Source organism: Argopecten irradians, chromosome 2 (assembly GCF_041381155.1).
Source record: "Argopecten irradians isolate NY chromosome 2, Ai_NY, whole genome shotgun sequence".
Taxonomy (NCBI): domain Eukaryota; kingdom Metazoa; phylum Mollusca; class Bivalvia; order Pectinida; family Pectinidae; genus Argopecten; species Argopecten irradians.
The window spans coordinates 25,264,050-25,282,920 of NC_091135.1; the positions used below are offsets into that span (position 1 = coordinate 25,264,050).

At 33.8% G+C, this 18,871-nt stretch overlaps 2 protein-coding genes across 2 annotated transcripts; one reads left to right on the forward strand and one right to left on the reverse strand.

Moving 5' to 3' along the window:
- Positions 1-262: 262 nt before the first annotated feature.
- LOC138316542 (uncharacterized) lies at positions 263-8,533 on the forward strand. The gene is made up of 12 exons (XM_069258225.1): positions 263-1,573; positions 2,060-2,165; positions 2,797-2,924; positions 3,318-3,402; positions 3,945-4,072; positions 4,174-4,368; positions 5,902-6,087; positions 6,600-6,705; positions 6,981-7,102; positions 7,526-7,610; positions 7,734-7,951; positions 8,262-8,533. The coding sequence occupies exons 1-12, from the start codon at positions 1,404-1,406 to the stop codon at positions 8,410-8,412; spliced, it is 1,680 nt and encodes a 559-aa protein (XP_069114326.1). The 5' UTR covers positions 263-1,403; the 3' UTR covers positions 8,413-8,533.
- Positions 8,534-9,396: 863 nt separating this feature from the next.
- LOC138314917 (uncharacterized) lies at positions 9,397-17,289 on the reverse strand. Its single transcript, XM_069255556.1, has 7 exons — positions 17,010-17,289; positions 14,987-15,080; positions 13,440-13,561; positions 12,551-12,638; positions 12,041-12,150; positions 10,958-11,084; positions 9,397-10,704 (listed from the first exon to the last, which is right to left on the reverse strand). Exons 1-7 carry the CDS (start codon positions 17,168-17,170, stop codon positions 10,654-10,656), a joined length of 753 nt encoding a protein of 250 aa, XP_069111657.1. The 5' UTR covers positions 17,171-17,289; the 3' UTR covers positions 9,397-10,653.
- Between the last annotated feature and the right edge of the window lie 1,582 nt (positions 17,290-18,871).

The following is an 18,871-nucleotide window of genomic DNA, read 5'->3' on the forward strand; positions in this document are numbered from 1 at the left end:
GATAATAGTATGTGTAAAGGATAGGATCAATTTGTTAATAACTACCTCTTCTGTATAATTCTTATAACTGATACTATATAATGCTTTAAAATCGCGGATTAATATTTTGTGGTTTTATATACGCCACGTAATCACGGAGATAAATTTGCTCGGTTCTGTGGACCCAGTTGTTCAAAGTGTGATTAGGCTTACCACAGTTTAACGACAATTTTCAAATCAAGATCAAATGAATTCTTGTAATACTAATTTATAGTTTATTTACAGAATTTTGAACTATTTCATTATTTTTCCTACCTGCCGATTTTAGAGTATATATAATCACAGATTTTGCAGTAAATGAGATTTGAAAATTTCACTAATCATGTAATTAAGCTAATTACCTTTTGAACAACTGAACCCTGATTGCTATATTTTGATATTATTGTTCCTATATATGGCAATGCATTTCTGAATATTTTGCTGATGCAATGAATTATCAAATTTCGTTCTAATGCGAATATCGCAAAAGTAATTACCTGCAAAATTACCCATTATGCAGTATATATTCATAATAAAATATTTTAAAATGAAAAAAGGAGGAAAAAAATTCATTTTCAATATTGACCAAACTGTCGTCCAAATTTAAACTCGAAATTCAAAGGTAGAGGAATAGTGTTATATATTAGAGAACCCCAATCATTTGGTCATGACGGCCCACAAATTGAATTTCAATCTAGGTAAGGCCATGAATTTAATGAGAATCAGGTTTGATTACTTAATATAAACATGCCGTAAAACCGGGATGAAACCAGCAAACCTTTTCAATTGCATATGAAAGAAATATTTAGGCCTTGAAAAATGGCGAGAATCGCGTTTTCAATGTGTGTTCAAAAAGCAAGATCCACATATCTTGAGTTACATAACCATCCCAGCAAATGTCTATATATTTACAATTATATTATATCTCCATCAAATAATACAATTATTATATAATCAAAGAATGTAACAGATCATATATAGAGGTACAAACGTATGATTTGTCTGCAAGTATATATTGTTATTTTTGAAACAGCCATTTCACAGCAGGAACAGAAAACAAAATTTTCCTAAAGTCTCGTCATTTAAATGAATAAATGCGTGCATTAGTATTCATCAAATATTATATTAGTCCAAGGGAAGTAACTCCCGGTGGCTTGGGAACTCCGCATTCATGTGTTCATATCATTCAGAAGCCTCGGTGCTATCCAGTGGGCACCTGCTTCTATATATATATAACTGATTGCTATCTGTACCTTTATCAAGCATTTATCGCTTCAGTTGTACTATGGAATCTGAACGCAGTAAACAAAATAGATAATAATAACTACAGTTAAACATAGCTATGATATAATGCTCACTCACAATAAATAATCTTAAACGCCATAATGAGATATCTTATTTCAATATATCTTATAAGTTGCTCAGTGGTTGTCGTATTAAGTAGAAAACACCATATACCAGTGACATGTACGAAGATATCGCCATGTGTCTGTAAAGATGAAACTGGTAAATATGTCGACCTCCGGCCACTGGCTAAGAAAGATGGAACACCAAAGTAAGTACATTTTTTACTGTTTTTCTGTTATTATCATAAAACTAGTAATTCTGCATTCGATGCAATTTAGACTCATAATTATGAAATTTTAGTCGTGAGGCGTATATTAAACGTGTGAATAAGCCTATAGCCATTCAGCTAAACGTATTGCACAAAGGGATGTAACCAAATATAAATAACGAACAGGAAATTTGCTACAATCACACAAACGTTTTAACCTCACAGAAAAATCATCAATTGATGCTAATTAAGGTCTCTTATCCACGAATGATAACAGAGAATAGTAAAAATCAAATATAATCATACATACTGAAAAAATGTATTGTTCAGTAAATCTAAATAATTTACTTCTTTATAACATTAAACAACCATGATCAACACCAGTAATACTCATACCTTAAATTAAAATTAAATCTGTATTTATACTAAATGTAAAAGAAAATGAATGGAGGATGAATGTTAGAGGAATAATTGATATTTTTACAGATTCTTGGATCATCCGACCGCCGGGACAGATAGCAACCTCTACTCCTTCAATCCTTGCTATGGCTTTAACGAAGGCAAGAAAAACAGCTCATGTCAAAATGTATCGGTACGTCATATAATGTGCGATTTAGTATTCACCTTACAAGTATAAGAAACACTGTAATAATGAAATGATATTTTTCGGTGCAAAATTAAAACCTATGCATTGTAAGACATTAGGTGGTAAGTGACATACGAAGAGCTCATCTTGATTCGCCGATACAAATATATAAATATACGGCAAATATATCTAGCTCTTTAAATACCTCATTTGACACCTCATATATATGGCTAGCTACTATTAGAGTGGCTCCTGGTTCTGTCCCTAACAGCATGGGTATACAAAACTACAAAACTACTAGTTGCTGCTCTTTGCAGAATTCAATAGACAGACTTTCGGTCGCGCTTAAGATAAATTGTGATAATGGTATTTTGACAAAATTTTCAATGATGGATAGGGGAAGATAGTTAAGCAAAAGCAAGAGCTATCTTGATGATACGATGAGTCAACAGGAAGAAAGTTCAGTCCGCAAAACCACAAAACGTTTACGGCATACATAGAAGATGTTCCTAAATGACGATATATGATAATAAGGTGTATAACAGTTATTTCTTTATAGAAACCCAACTACAACCAACTTTATTTTCATAATTATCAACATACTGAACAAATTCAAACAATTGTTTCTATTCTCCAGGTGTGTCAAGCAAACAAAGACCGGACACGGTTCATTGGTATAGGTGTTCAGGACACGGCCCGTTTTAGTCACGGAGACAATGGAAACCTTTCGCTAGTGTTTGGAGCAGCACTAAATAGATACAAGATGTAGGTATTGTTTCCTCTACTTATATACACTGTCATAGCAATACTTTTAAAAAATAGAAAGTACATCATACACTTGTATATTTCATATATCAGTGTAATGTACATGTATAATGCAAGTCTTTTCCATAACACGCATTTGTTACAGGAATACAATATTGATTAATGAATTGATTGCTGTGTCATTGTTATGTGTGCTAAAATTTAATACTCTTTTGTCAGTATAATGTAACACTCGCAAGTATACGGTATCACAATTAATACAAACTAACACGGTAATGCGCAAATACATCATTCTAAGCAATGAACATGATTGTTGTCTATCGTTCATAATGGAAATGTGTACGCGTTATTTAGATGAAATTTAGTATTAATTCAATGATAATTTCATTTCAGAACGACATCAGTTATCTTATACTGTGCTGAAGACGTAGAAGATGGCTATTTCAGGGTAATAGGAGACATAGGCAATCATAACTATGTAAGTTGTAAAAAACAGAAAGAAAATATAAAGAAATAAAAGTTGACTCGATATCATTAAGGACCAATCGGTAAATAAAACCTGAAATCTATTAAATGCATGTGGTTAGTCCTGGATTAACATTGAATTTAACCGCAAAACAGCCATTGTTTACCTGGTAAAATTAACTAGAGCTTTACACGGTTCAAATGTTTGCGCAAACATGTAGAAAAAGTGCACATATATTACCGCCAAAAGGAATAATTGACTAAAACATTAATGATAATGTTTGCCAAATACAATCAGAGCTTAAATATCACCCATAGGCCAAACCGAGGGCAAGTGTATTGGGTATTGTACCATGTATATAAACAAACATAAAACTTGTTGAAACTGATGGAATCATTTTGCTTTTGAAATAACGAAATTAGTAAAAAGTTACAAAAGCTAATTTAAGTGAAATAGAATTCAAGGAATGACACATTCTCACAGAGCTGAAAATAATTCTTTGAATCGATGAACTAGAATATTAATTTATTTATTTTGTATTTTGCATTTGACAGTGGCTCCAACTACGAAGCAAACACTGTTGTCCTAAAGACGAACATGAGATTGAGGATTTAGATGAGCTGTTGGGAGATCCAGGAAAAACGCCAATCGACATCATCATCGTTATCCTTTTCTGCATATTGTAAGGTTTAACAATATCAGAATCAATGTGTACCTGGTATTGCTTCAATTGTGTTTTATTTTTAAAGACAACACAATACAGTATCTGATTTATTGTTACAGAGTGGTGGCTATCCTCATACTGGCAGCCCTGGCCGGAACCGTGATGTACTACCGGACCAGACACCCTATGTTTGGTAGAAATGTATACTATCAACCCGTGATAGATGACGACGAAGACAATGTTGTCCATTTCGAGCAGCAAAATACAGAAGAAAAAGGAGATTTATTTAAAAATGATGTATACGGAGAAATGACGTCATAGTTGATAGTCTATCTGATGTAGGTAATGATTGTTTTCTGTTCTATAGTGAAATGGTTATTTGTTCAAAGATTAGATTACATATGTACATCAATGTAGAAATATATTATGTTTTTACTTCTTTATATGATTTATTGCATACTTTGATAATTAAATTATTTGTTTAGGCAATTAAGTATGGTTCTCGGATGTTCATTCAGGTTTCTATATGTGAAATTTGTGTTGTAAATAATGTTCTAATTGTTATTTGTTTTACACAATATTGTTTTATATTTTTTAATCAAAACATACCACAACGATATAATTTTAATTTGGAATCTGATTTGCCATTAATAGAAAATAGATCTTTAACTGTTAAGCATTGATATGTGTATTTTTTAACTTCATCGAGGTATGAAAGAAAAGTTTGTTTGCAAGCTGTGTGAATCCGCTCAGAGGATTCAAACAAAAATTTGTAAACAAAATTTATTTCAGATCCCAATGAAGTGAAAAAAATAGATACATCAATGCTTATAATTAATTTTTAAGACTACTTGACTAAACTTACGATTCCATTGATTTTCCAATGGATTATTTTTTTCTAAATCAATACGCAACACCGACGTCCCTATAGTGACGTCATAATAACGTCGGGTTTTCGCGCCATTCTCGGATTTTTTTCTTCATAGTATATGAAGAATACTATGAAGAAAGAATATGCCAATCAGAATATCGGATTTAGTATGGAAAAAAATATAAAGAGATGACATTCGTTTTGATGCCATTAATAACAACAATAAATTACAAACAATAAGACCATATAAAATGCTTTGCCTCAGTAGTTATAATTTATGGATTTTGTTTTTTTTACATGTTTTACCTAAATGTTAAAGGAGTTTTAAAAATAATAAAATATAATTTTATTTAATCACTGCTCTGTTTAGCTTTTTGTTTCAAGGACCAGGTAGATTCGAATATATAACTTGATATTATTTAATTTTGGTGGGTTATTCAATTAATATCTATTGATAGACACCAGGTGGGTTTGTAAAGAATGCACATCTTGACTTAGGCATCAATATATATGTCTTATACATGTTGTAGAAGGAGGAAATACTTGTTAATGTCCAGCTCGGTCTGATCGTTCCAGTGCCTAAGAAAACACACATTTGTCATTTACGGAAATGCTAACTTTTGTTTGTAGGTGAAAGACTGTAAATACTTCGCCGATCTACGGTTATAATTATGTCGCATTGGCGTCTAGCTCACGACTGAGATTTGCAAGAAACTTTTAAAGTCTTAACTACCCACTCAACCATTACGTAACCAAAATAATATTTAGCTTGTATATCCTTAAACAAGATATGAAATATCATCCTAGTTAATATGACCTCGTATATGATAACACCTGTATATTGTTATCTATCTACATCAACTTGCAAACATTACGTTGCTCTGATATTTATCTGCTTATTGTTGGTATACAATATGTGTATATAATACATATATAGTGGTATTATGTGTAAGTCATATTACAAGTATAAGTGAAGAACTTTTATCATGTCTAATAAACTACTTGCTTCGATACCAATACTATTGGTATTGCTGGGAATTACCGAACTAGCCTCGGCACAGATTCCCCAAAAGTGTAAGAGGATCTCTCCTTGTATATGTGAGGATGAATTTGGACGATTCGTAGACCTTAGACCTCTCGCACATAGCGATGGAACACCAAGGTATGGAATATTTTATGTTAGAGTATATCCTCAAATTACTCTAGTCTAATTGTAAGGTGTTTGTCTATCACAGCGCATACGGGGAATGGTTAATGGTCATAGTACCATGAACGATTCCAAGCATGGTACCGAGTAAATGTTATATTAGATATCCATAAAAAACAAACCTTGTTTGATTGATTAATTAACGTCCTATTAACAGCCAGTTTCATGTAAGGATGGCATCCCATGCATGCATTGTGTAAGAGTGTGAAGTGCGAGGTGTGTGTTATGGAAGACTGTTATAATTTTGTGTTGTGTCTTCTTTTATAGTGGAACTCTTGCCCATTTTATAGTGCTATATCACAAACCAAATAATCACTTTAACAGGAAAACAGAAAACAAATGATATTTATTAAGCAAAATACAATCATTTCGATATTATAGAAAACTATTTTATATTGGACATTGGACTTGTTCCGTCATTGGGATTATTTTGACGTTGATCGAGAGTGCAACTTTCTTTATATAAGGTATCTAAATGTTCCAATCGAGGGTGGCGATGGGACTACATACTCATTCAACCCCTGCTATGGATTCAGTGAAGGACCTGCCAACAGTGCCTGTAAAGATGTGGCCGTAAGATGATACTATCAGATTTATAAATGAATTTAGTTACTTATTTGGAAAAAAAATTCCGAAAACTAGTCGTTTTATTGTTATTCATCATAATCGGTGAAACCATTATTACATATGTACAATTACAAACACTTTTTCGATGAAATGGATGTATAAGAGATTTCAACAGGTAAGTACATAATTCGATGTCCAAAAAGGGATTATTTAGATATATTAATTGGTAATAATCAGTAGATTTATAATGTAACAGCGTAACTTTGTTTTATTACTGATAGGTATGTAGAAGTCAAAAAGGAACATCTGAATTCCGGGATTTAGGCGATCACAAGTCAGCGGTATTCGGCCACTTTGACAACGGAAACCTGTCTATTGTATACACTTCAAAAGCCAAAAACTAGTAAGATACCCATCCAAGTAATATATACAGAGTTTCATTAAATATTATTCTAAACGATTCAAGAGATTTGTTCCCAATATTGGTTTTCTACGTCCATTCATGATTAGGTATGATCGGTCGAAAAATAATTCACTTGCGATAAAAGCAATATACATTTACAGCATTCTGTTCTACGGAAGATAACTGATATTATGTGAGAACTGAGCCTATTGCATTATAATTTTTTCTTATTTTAAAATGCATAAAATCAACAATTCTTTGCAAATTGCTACAGTATTCACAGACATCGTTTTGTGGCGATTAGATAATGCATTTTGCATTTTTTTTATTTATTTAATATTGAGATACAATATGTCAAACATGATTGGCTTTGAATACCATCATTATAATAGCATCCTTGACTCCCGTTGTTTTTTTTAATAGTAGAACAATACTTACCCTGTATTGTTCGGATGGGCCCACTGAAAGGACATTTTATGTACAAGGATATATGGGAGATAATACAACAGTAAGTATAGACTCTGAATCGTTATTTTTCCATATATGATATTTAATGGTTTGGCTGAATATCTCTTGGTTTTATCGATTCCTGTCATTTATACATACTAACTCACGTCTTTTATATTAATAGTGGTTACAGTTATGGACAAAATACGCATGCCCACGAAATGAAAGCGAGATTGAGGATTTCGATTATGACAATTCTATGTTTCAAACGACGGATGAAATACCGCTAAAAGAATTAGATTTCACTACCCCTCCGGCTCCACATGTGGTAACGATGACGTCCCGTCCAGAACCAACCCCGGAGACTGTTAGTCTAATAGTACTTCTTCTTCTTGCAATTCTGTAAGCATGCTCATTATTAGTCTTATCGTCTCTTTTTGCCTTAACAAATTTCATAAAAAAGACTAACTTGCTGTGTGAAAGAATCGAAAATTTCTGAAGTGCGTTCAATCTGTATGCCCTTGTACTTTTCTACGAAGTAAATCATCGATCATTTGATTTGATTTTATAACAAAGTACAAAATGTAACATTACAGTTTTTTGAAGTGTCATTTTATGTATGTGACGTCTTTTTCCACATAAGAACGGAATGGTTTTCTAACAACCATCTTCTGTCTTTGTATAACTCATGTAATTTTCCTTCCCTAAACAGCGTGTGTGTGACCCTGATACTAGCTGTCCTGGTGGGCTCGGTGGTTATCCGGGGCGCGAAAAAGAGACTTTCCAGGGATACCATCATGTACCAGCCAGTGCCAACAGAATCACAGGCGTACTATGATAAAGGTTTTGGAATTATTTTGTAAAAATAAATCAACTCTCTGAACCTGTTGTGTATCATGATTTGCCTCTAGCTTTATATTTCAGTAGCACCAGCAATATATATTGTAAACATCGGCGAAATAAAAATGACTTAAAAAACGTGAACTGCATTTGAGTGTTTTTCGGGTCAATATTTAATTACTAGCTTGCTATTAATTATAATTAGAAAGTTTCTTATAAGTTATGTTTTTCATATTATTTTATCTGAACATTAATCTTCCAATTCTTCCATCGGATGCCATTGTCTATCAGGGACAAAAATCCTAGTTTTGGGATTAGGAAAGAAATCCGCAAAAAATATTTATGTTTTTCACTATGTCTAGAAATAGTACAAATATTATTCCAGTTTACAATATTTGACTGTATATATAGAGGTTACACAGTGAGTGGTTGCTGGATATGGAGTATATTCCATAATTAACAACCTCAGTCATCTGACCTGTTTCTACCACAAATAATTTGTTATCTGCTTTTAGCTGATATTCATACTGTCAGGATGAGGTAACGCGTATTTACTTAAAAATGTAAATAACATGAAGTGATGTTTTCATTAACAAAAAGGCACTAATTAATATTTTATAGTCAAAACATGATAAATTGATCCAAAATCATTTAATCATGATTATATTTAGCATACAATATTACTCATTCAATGTCAATTGAATTTATTTTTTCATAGTTTCTTTTGCAATATAATACTCATATAAAACCATGTGCACGGCACGTTGCCGTATACTTCCCGTCAAACCAAATATATGAAAAAACATCAATGTCATAAATTACAGGTTTCTTTTCTTTTCGCCTAAACATATGGACTGTATATATGTTGCAAAAGACGAAAACAAACAAAAAGGCCGAATCGTGATATGTGTAATGTACGAATGACGATGGAAAGTAACAATTAACGAAAATCAACTTAGTGTATAAATATAAGTCAAGAAAGGAAAATAATAAAACAAAAGCATTAATGTTGGTTGTATTCAAACATATAATGTAAAACATTTTATTGTATATAAATGTAAGGTAGCATAGTTTCATGTAAGCGTATATTGTACACACATTCAAGGGTAGTTCGTTTGAAGAAGTTTATTATTTCATTAACTGACATCAAAGAAAAAAGATTAATTAGGTAAATGATATAATCAAAGATGTCAAATATACCAGAAAAAAAGCAAACAACATTATTTCTAGGTTATTTAAGTCTTTGACAACAAATGACGTTATTTGTTTTGTTTCTTTCACACATGCTCAACACTTTTTCAAAACTCACAAACTTTCATATCGACAAGAAGTTTTGCAGTGAAGAATAAGTGCATTATGAAAAGGCCTGCAGGAATAGTTTAGTCCATAAGGCACCGCATGAACCCTCTTACGTTTCAATACAAAAACACGGATTCTCATATGTAAAATCTCTGTATATTCTGATCATTTCTCTTATACTTACGAGTCTAATACTGATTTATCCCATTCATGTCGCCTGAGACTGTATTACATGGTAGTTTATGCAATAAAAACTCGTGACGCCACTACGTCTACTAAGTTGATATCATTTTCGGTACAATTTTAACGTTATTTTCTGAAATAAAACAGGTTTTACTATGTTAACTATAAAAGAAAAAAACAACAACGATTTGCGTTAAAAAGTATCACACAATTTTCGAAGAATTGACAAGCAGTCGCGTTATTTTAATTGTAATAAAAACGTCGATGTATCTCAGGGAAAAATATTTTTTTAGGTGGAAATGAATGAGAGTGATATTATGCCCTCCGGATCACAAAATGTTGTGACCCACCGGTAGAATATCCCTATCCTTCATATCAAATGTAACATGTCTTATGATAGTCACCTAAAATATATTAAAAAAATATCAATATGTATATATCATGGACCATTCGTATTTGAATCAAAACATTAAAACACCCAGATATTTTGTAAGTGCAAGAAAACAATCCGAATTAATATAAGATTTTATATAAATATTTAAAATACATTAAGAACAAAATAATAGCCAAGGCTCTATGTTGGCAATAACATGATTAAGAACCTGTCCACGCAGAATTATCTGTGGTGTTTGTTATGTGAATGAAAAGGGCTGGCACTCAGATAAATGTAATAACATAAATTAACGCCCGAGTATTTGTTCAGGTAATTATTAATATCATGGAATGTAGTGTTCATAGCAAACATATGAGTCCTTTCATACTGCTTCTCCTTTGGTTGACCATTACACATTCGAATACTGTGAACGACTCTTTTCCTGGCCAGAACAACATCCCTGGAATCAAAGCAACAATGTTTTGATAAAAGAATGCAAATATGAGTTGAAGCAATAGCTTTTCCATCAAATGTGCAAAAAAAGAAACATCCATCCGAAATTTGTTTCTCAGTAGAGCATTTAAATGACAAAGCAATTATAAGTCGGATATACATTGTACCTTAATTTGCAATTTTACACAGGTAACATCAAGTTAGATCTTAAATAAATTATTTAAATTATAATATTTTAAATAATACCATGTGCCACATACCTTTACGTAGGAACATCCTCCCATTACCAGACTTATGTGGGGGATGGCCTCCAAACCTTCTGCTTTGTTTTGTACTTTGTTGTAGACAGTACCAACCAGGAAATAACAACACACCACTACCAATAACCTATAACGAAATGATTGGTGTTTGATTATGCTTAAATCTTTAGGGTCAAGTACGTACGGCCTCCCATGATATGATGGAAGTGAGTGTATGCGTATTTTGGGAGACTGCAGTATGTTTAGATCGTGTCGAGATGTACGAGTTGACCTTTTGCCGCCTTTTTTATAGTGTTAACGTAATGGAACATGTGCAACATACAGTACATCCCAACCAATCACATTATAACGACGGGAAAACCAGTCGTTCCATTCTTTTATGATGAACGCTAAGCAGCGACACCAAGTACTACTTTACTGAACAGGATGTGCCATATCACATTACTCTCCAGTAAATCAGCTCAACTCAATGGTAAAAGAAAAACTATCCTGAACGCTAAGTAGTGGCATAAGTCTGTGGTGTGTCTAGGGGCATATCTTTCGTCACAGATGCGAAAACTGAACTCGGGCTATAGGTGCTGTGGTAAGGGAGACATGAAGAAAGTCCTTTAAAGAAAAAACATGATAATATGCAAAATATCGTCACTTTTGATCATGCAATGGGTGCAACAGGCACAATAACAAGGAACTACCAAAGAGACCTTAGGAAACACCACATACTCTACATGGGTACCGTTGTCACCTACGTGAGCCTCGAATCGTGATCGTGGAGATTAGATCCAAGAAAAAAATTAATAGTGACAACTGTAGTTTGCATCGTATCACATTATTACATTAATGTTATTATATTTTATAGGATTATTTCATTAACATGAATCTACAATCCATTACATAACTAGTATTCCTATTGAAGTACGCAGACGTCACCATAATTCAATTCCTGTGTAGCAATATTCATCTTGTTACAAATAAGGTAAGTGTTGTTTTAAATACAATTTAAGAACGAAAAGATGCATTTGAACATAATTGTTCTTAAATATAGCAGATTATTTTGTTGCGTTGCTAACAAATTATGCAACTTACACTATAAACACAACCCATCCGGCCGATAAACCACCACTGTCACCACCACTGCTGGGATTTGGTACGACAGGATAGTAAGCGCATGCGTGGATACTCCGTAACTCCATATTCTACAAAAAATTGTTAAATAATTACTTGATGAACAAAATGGTAATAATAGTGGATTTGTTTCCCATTAATTGCAATGTAGTCGATTCTTGAATTTACTAATATTATTTTGCATGAGATAGGCAGCGTTATTTTTCAGGATCGAAAATAGTTAACTCTGGATTATCATTTTAAAATGAAGCATTCGCTAATTGAAAAACATATCAAAAATATAATTAAATAATAAAGGTTCATGACTTGAGGAATGTTGAAAGCTCTAGGTATGTAAATAAGCACGATAGTTTCGCCGTCGCGTCGTTTCTTCTCAATATATAATAATATGTACCATTTCTGTATTTCGGTATAAAATGCTAGGTTACTTGTAAAGAAAATTATGTAACAATTAGAGTTTGCTGTACTTACATAAATCTGTGAACCAGTGACATTTTCACCAATAACAAACAGGTCATCTGTTTTATTGGCTGTGCAGTAAAGCGTGATGATTGTTGTGCTGACAAAATGATAATATTCAACATTTTCAAACGAATCTAGTATAGCAATATGAATCAAACAAACATATGTTTAGATTACCAAACATAAAAGCATGACCTACTTAGATGCCTAAGGTAGAAATCCAATATGGTGTCATTTTCTTTTATTGCTATTATTTGGAATTTCGGAAATCTATTTTTTCTAAATAAAGGCAAAATAATAAATATTGATGATGTGAGCTAACGTACTCGATATCAGTTTGAGTGGATTTATTTCATTTATCTTCTCAACATTGCATGTTGATCTTGGTCTGATTTACCAGCCACGTTGTTGTTCAAAATGCAATAACTCATGTACGTGTTTTCTTCTTAATCGACGAAAATCTTAATCCTATCACAACCTTCCAACGGTAATATGGAGCTTCATACATTATTTACTTGCATGATAATGCTATTTCTAACCGATTGTCCCACTCTTTATGTTCCCTTATGTTCCTAAGGATTCAATGGGTAGATTACATAGACCAATCCAAGTGAAACCTTTTTACTTGCCAGCATGAGATTTGTCGATCTGTCCATATTGGGATAACAAACAGATTTATATTTTCTCTCCCTAAAACCCAAGTTTGTATATAAGTATGTATACTCTCAAATAGGTGAATTTATAAGCATGCCTATACGAAAGATAAGATTATTGCTATATGGAAATAAAGAATAGAAGACTATTAAAGCCCATCGTATGTCCCAATCAGCGACGGACGTCGCCAAACGAGTGAACAAATCTCTGAAATCATAAATACATATTGATTATAATCACTTACCTGTTTACACCCAAATATCCTAGAACGAGATCCTCGTCATTTCTGTAGATGAAAAACGATGAATCCTGTGTTCCAACGTCATAGTATGTTGAGTTAGGTATCTGGCTTTCCTCCCTACATACCTAGATTAAGTATAGGTGTAACGGGATTGGTTTTAGTTTCTTAATTTTCTGTCAGTTCGTTTCCTATTTGTTTACCTCTCGTTGTTAGGCATATGTCTCGCGATGTTTAAGATTATTGTAATGCAAATTATAGCCAAAGTTAGCACTTGCCGCCTGTTCTGTCTGGTGACTTGTGACACTTTGCACGTTTTCCTCGTTTACGAGTGAGAGTGTAGCGGAATTGGACTGGGTCGATCATCGGTGACCAGGTAGATCAGTCGGTAGAGCACTCGGCTAGTGTTCTGATGGTCCCGGGTTCGAATCCCGGTCTGGCCGCTACATTTTCTCCTCTCCTGTTACAAAATTGGCGCCCAACTAAATAACCCATGGTGGTGGTGTTTGGAAGGGTCTCGTGTGTCTTCGAGGGCGAAGACTTCGAGAAAGGAGGGATGAGTGTAGCGGGATTGGACTGGGTCGATCATCGGTGACCAGGTAGCGATAGAGCACTCGGCTAGTGTTCTGAGGGTCCCAGGTTCGAATCCCGGTCTGGCCGCTACATTTTCTCCTCTCCTGTTACAAGAGTACTTTGGGTCCGAGATTATTTAGTCAGGGCGTTCGATTCGGTCTTCTGATTGGACGGTTATTTGGATTTGTGTACTTGGAGCTTATTTATTACGCCGCGTTTGCAGGTATGTTCGCCGCTATTACGATTGACTTGGTCAGCCGACGGTCACATTTCTTTCCCTCTCTTATTTAGGTATAACTCGGGTGGGTGGTCGTTGGTAAAACTTTGTATGCATGGGGGTTTATAGGAATGTAGCGGTATGAGGGTTGGGGGGACGGTCTCAAAGAGTATTTGTATATGTCATGTGTAGAGTGCCATGTCAACATGTATGTGTAGTTGAACCGCTGCGGTAATTGTTTACTTTTGTTTGTTTATGTCTCTGTAATAAACGTCAATGTCAGTATTTCAACGCCTTTGTTCATTCTTCTAATAGCCAATACCGTACTAAATAACATCAGAACTCAATTCGAACCTGGGTTGATCAGTACACACTTGTGCGCGGAGCGGGTGCACGCGTGAGTTCACCCCTCCCGTTACATATGTAATGTTATTTTGAGAACAAAACGCCACTCTTTTAAAAGACATAATCAGAACCACTTCACTAAGCTGTAGATGCAAACACATTTACATCTAAAAATGATAAGTTCATTACCAGTAATTGGTAAAACAATTTATAAATAGAATTTTACATGTGACAAAGTTAAATTAAATAATCATAGGACAGAGAATTCAGCGCGATTGTTTTTAAAAGAATATAGGAGATGATATTCAAACATGTCGTTTTCAAGATTTCTACTGGCAATTCTAAACATTTGGTTGGTTTGCTGTGTATAATTTGATTTTGTTTTTTATATATACCTTCAGACAAAAATGTTACATACCGCCACGTCGACACAGGAACCTTCTGTGAAATTGTTGCATGGATTCCAGAAGAAGCGATTAGCAATAGTATTTGTATCTTTGATTGAAGCAAACCTGTAAATAAAACGAAGGTGTTTCCTCATTCTTCACCATAAACAATGTTACCGTCTACTAGTATACACATATATCACCTAGACCTCTCATTTTGAATGCTGATTACATGATCGACCTACATTCTTAAGGAACGTGTTGTTGATAAATCAGAATTTGTCTAACAATGTCGTGATGTTGTTTGGATGTATACAATGTCCATAACTTTACACATTTGGATTTCGAAGACCGCTTCAGCTATTGAAACACTAGCTCATCACGTGATTAAAATTCTTTTATTTTTATTTTTGGGGATTTCCATTTACGGATGGAAATCCCTTTTGTTATTGTTCTGTTTTTTTCTTATTATTTTTCTGTTTTTTTCTTATTAACACAAATCTTGTTAGCAGGATATCTAACGACCAAACAAGCTACGACACTCAACTTTGGATACGCTATGTACGTGCATGGGTTCTAAAAACGTACGTTCGATTTTTCACAAAAATGTTCAAGGTCAAGGTCACAGACGTAAAAAAACAACTTATTTCGAACAAATTTTAAACGTTCATAACTTCATAACTTCATAACCGTACGCTGTTCAACGTCTGCGTTTTGTTATTTAGGTAGATCGCGATATTGAACGTTTTTTTCTTACTACATGTTATCAGAGATTATGTCTAGGTCAAGAGTTCGCTAGAGGGTCAAATGAGGTCAAACAAAGGTCAAAAATGAACTTTACCATAGAAATGTTTTGAAGGGCGTATATGACAGAACATGCTCTCAAGCACATGAATGACCAATTTCAAGGTCATATGATTTAAAATGGCGGAGATATTGGACATCAAAAATCGAAATTTTTATTTTTATTTGTCCTTGCGGAAGACTTTTCAGCGCCTTTAAACCTGTGTGTACAGTCTTGGTTTTTCATATATATGTTGTATGAACTTTTGTCTTCAAAAGTTATGGATTTTAAAGGGGTTATATAGAAAAATGGCGGAAATAAAGCTCTCCAAAAATAGCAATTTGTTCCTTTTTCTTATTTTGTTATTTTGGCGGAAATATAGCCCTCCGCATATAGCATTTCGTTCACGTTTTTAACGGAAATTTTATCGAAATTTCCATGAGAAAGGTTTTGAATCGGATGTGAAAGAGCATGATCTCAGACACATATATTGAACACTTTCAAGGTCATATGATTCAAAATGGCGGAGGTATAGGACAATTGATATAGGCATACATGGGAGGCGGTCCTTACGTGACCCTAGCTGTTAATAGGACGTGCATTTAAACAAACAAACAAGCAAAAAAGGTAATGCACAACCTTTTATGTGTGTGGCAGAGCTGTCACATGTGACACCGAATGTTCAAACGCAACTGGTGCTATTTTGGGAAAATACCCGGCCGTTTTGAGATCACAGAACCAAATAAATTCCCCCAGAGGACCGTGTTAACGTTTGTTACTATTCAGGTTAATTGAAGTTATCAAAATTCTTTACAAATTTTACATCTACATGTATTGCCCGACCCACACATTATACCCAATCAGCAGGCTTCGACACATTCACCTCTCTATGAAATCTTATTCTTAAATCTATTTTTCGGTTGAACCAGCTACTTTCGTAAGAAACGCTTTCTGATTAATTCATTCCACTTGAAGCGAAGGGAAACAGTATTAAAGCAATCGTCTGTTCGCTAACATTTCTTCTATCGTTACATAGGTGGAAATCCCGTGTTCAAATCTAGTTTTATTGAGATTTGAGATGTTCTTCAAACTACGAAACTGTATGCCAAGTAGACTAATTAAAAATATTAAAAGACGTTAATGTCAAGAGTCGACAAGACGTCATTCATTGTCGTTTAACAATATCGCTTCGAACATTTCTTTACCTTTTTTTATCTATCCAACGTTGTGAATAAGATGAAAATTATCTTCTAAATCACGATTATACTTACCATGCTGTTCCATCCTTTTTTGCTATAGGCGAAAGGTCGATTATACCTCCATCATCCTGTACACATGAACAGGAATTTTGCTTCACACATTCTTTTCCGTCAACGACGAATAATATCATAGATACAAGTATACATATCGTTATACAATGTCCAGCCCACATTGTTCTCTGCGATGGTAGTTTTTAGTATAATTTCAAATGATACTTAATTTCGAGAGAATCTCTGTTAGGACATAATACCTTACAGACCGGAAGTAATGACCTCTAACCCTGGACGAGGTGTCGTTCATGTGACAGTCAATGTATAACGGGGTAGATTAGATAACAACATTCATATTAGTATATATTAAATTCTCTGAATTGGAATTTGTTTCATATGGGTCACGTTGTGTGTGGCGATAAAGATTGGTTTATTGATAGTAATTGTTCGCTTAGTAGTATTATATATTGCTTCGTTTTCACAAAATCGCTCAGAAACACGTAAGAGTTTTGAATCGATTAAAATAAAGCCTTAGCTTCCATCATTAGTTATAAACTTCATTCATGTATTTAGATTATACGGATTACTTTGGTAGGGGTAAATGTTTATATGGCTTAACACCCCATTGATAGCTATGGTCACCCGGTCGCATGATACTGCCTTTTGTTACACTGTAGCAAACGCAAGTGCAATGTGGCATATTTTTAATGAACTCTTTTTGCCAATGATACACTGGTCATTTATACTGACAACGGGCGAGCCAGTCGTTCCACTCTTATAATGATGATCTCAGAAGCAGAAATTACCCCTTTTATAGACTAAATAAATAGGCATCATGATATGATTTTATTGGCTAAACGTCCTAACGTCCTGAAAACCAGAGTCATTTAAGGATGTCCTCCCATGTGTGAAACGGGCTGCGATGTGAGAATGTCGGTAAGTCGATAAAAATTTGTAATAAGCAGGCAAAGGTTAAGGTTAAAATAACAAACACATTCGGTCAGAAGTATCAGATGCGACATGCACGAGGTGTGCATGTTTACTAGTAATTTGTACAATAAGATAGCATTTTTCCTCAACAGGAATCAAGTCAAGTAGTCATGGATCGCTCAAAAAGCTATACGCATAACACAGCAAGTTTGACATTCGTATTGCGAGTGATCAGCATGTGAAACTATCTCAGTACAGTAGTAATATCGACAACAGCAGTTAATTCATTTAAGAAAGTACAGGACAAACAGGGGAAAATCAAGAATCAGATATATTTTAGATTAGGACCTCCAGGAAAAATAATTGGTATCCTAACGATTAGAAAGCAGCGAAAAACCACATTTTTGAAAATGCATATAAAATTCCACTTTTCTACTCCTTGGGTAGCATGATGGATCTGATCCATCATTCGAGATTGACAAGGGAGGTTTTATTTGCATCGAAGAAATGCTATTGATAATCCACTCCGTTCGTGATAGGGAAACGATGAGACAAGTAATCATTAATTATCTGTTACACTTTTTTCCAAACTTAAGCTGCTTTGAATTATTCAATTACACATGATGTGTTACTATTTGGCGACTTATCAAATAATTAAAATGCATTGTTTCGTTCATGTGTGGAGCATTTTATTTTAAAGTCTAAAAATAGTTATATTAATTATACTCACATAGATCATTAACTCTATGTATTAGTTGTTAAATTATTTATGTACTTCATTATTAATAACATTTCTGAGCATCCACTCAAATTCAAAATTTTGTGTTCTTAACACAAAAAGTATACATGATCATATTTCTATTTCTATACTACGTATTAGTTTAGTCCTCAATGAAAAATATGGATTTACAAGTAATTTACTCATTTCCAGATAATTTTTTTATTAGTTCTAC

What these genes read in the sequence shown, in the direction of transcription:
- LOC138316542 (XM_069258225.1), top strand. Translation starts at nt 1,404, where the DNA reads ATGAGATATCTTATTTCAATATATCTTATAAGTTGCTCAGTGGTTGTC. An exon ending in AAGAAAGATGGAACACCAAA is followed by an intron (nt 1,574 to 2,059) that starts GTAAGTACATTT and finishes ATATTTTTACAG; the next exon opens with ATTCTTGGATCATCCGACCG. An exon ending in ACATAGGCAATCATAACTAT is followed by an intron (nt 3,403 to 3,944) that starts GTAAGTTGTAAA and finishes TGCATTTGACAG; the next exon opens with TGGCTCCAACTACGAAGCAA.
- LOC138314917 (XM_069255556.1), bottom strand. Translation starts at nt 17,170, where the DNA reads ATGTGGGCTGGACATTGTATAACGATATGTATACTTGTATCTATGATA. An exon ending in GTTCCTGTGTCGACGTGGCG is followed by an intron (nt 13,562 to 14,986) that starts GTATGTAACATT and finishes TACTTAATCTAG; the next exon opens with GTATGTAGGGAGGAAAGCCA. An exon ending in GGATATTTGGGTGTAAACAG is followed by an intron (nt 12,639 to 13,439) that starts GTAAGTGATTAT and finishes TCATTTTGTCAG; the next exon opens with CACAACAATCATCACGCTTT.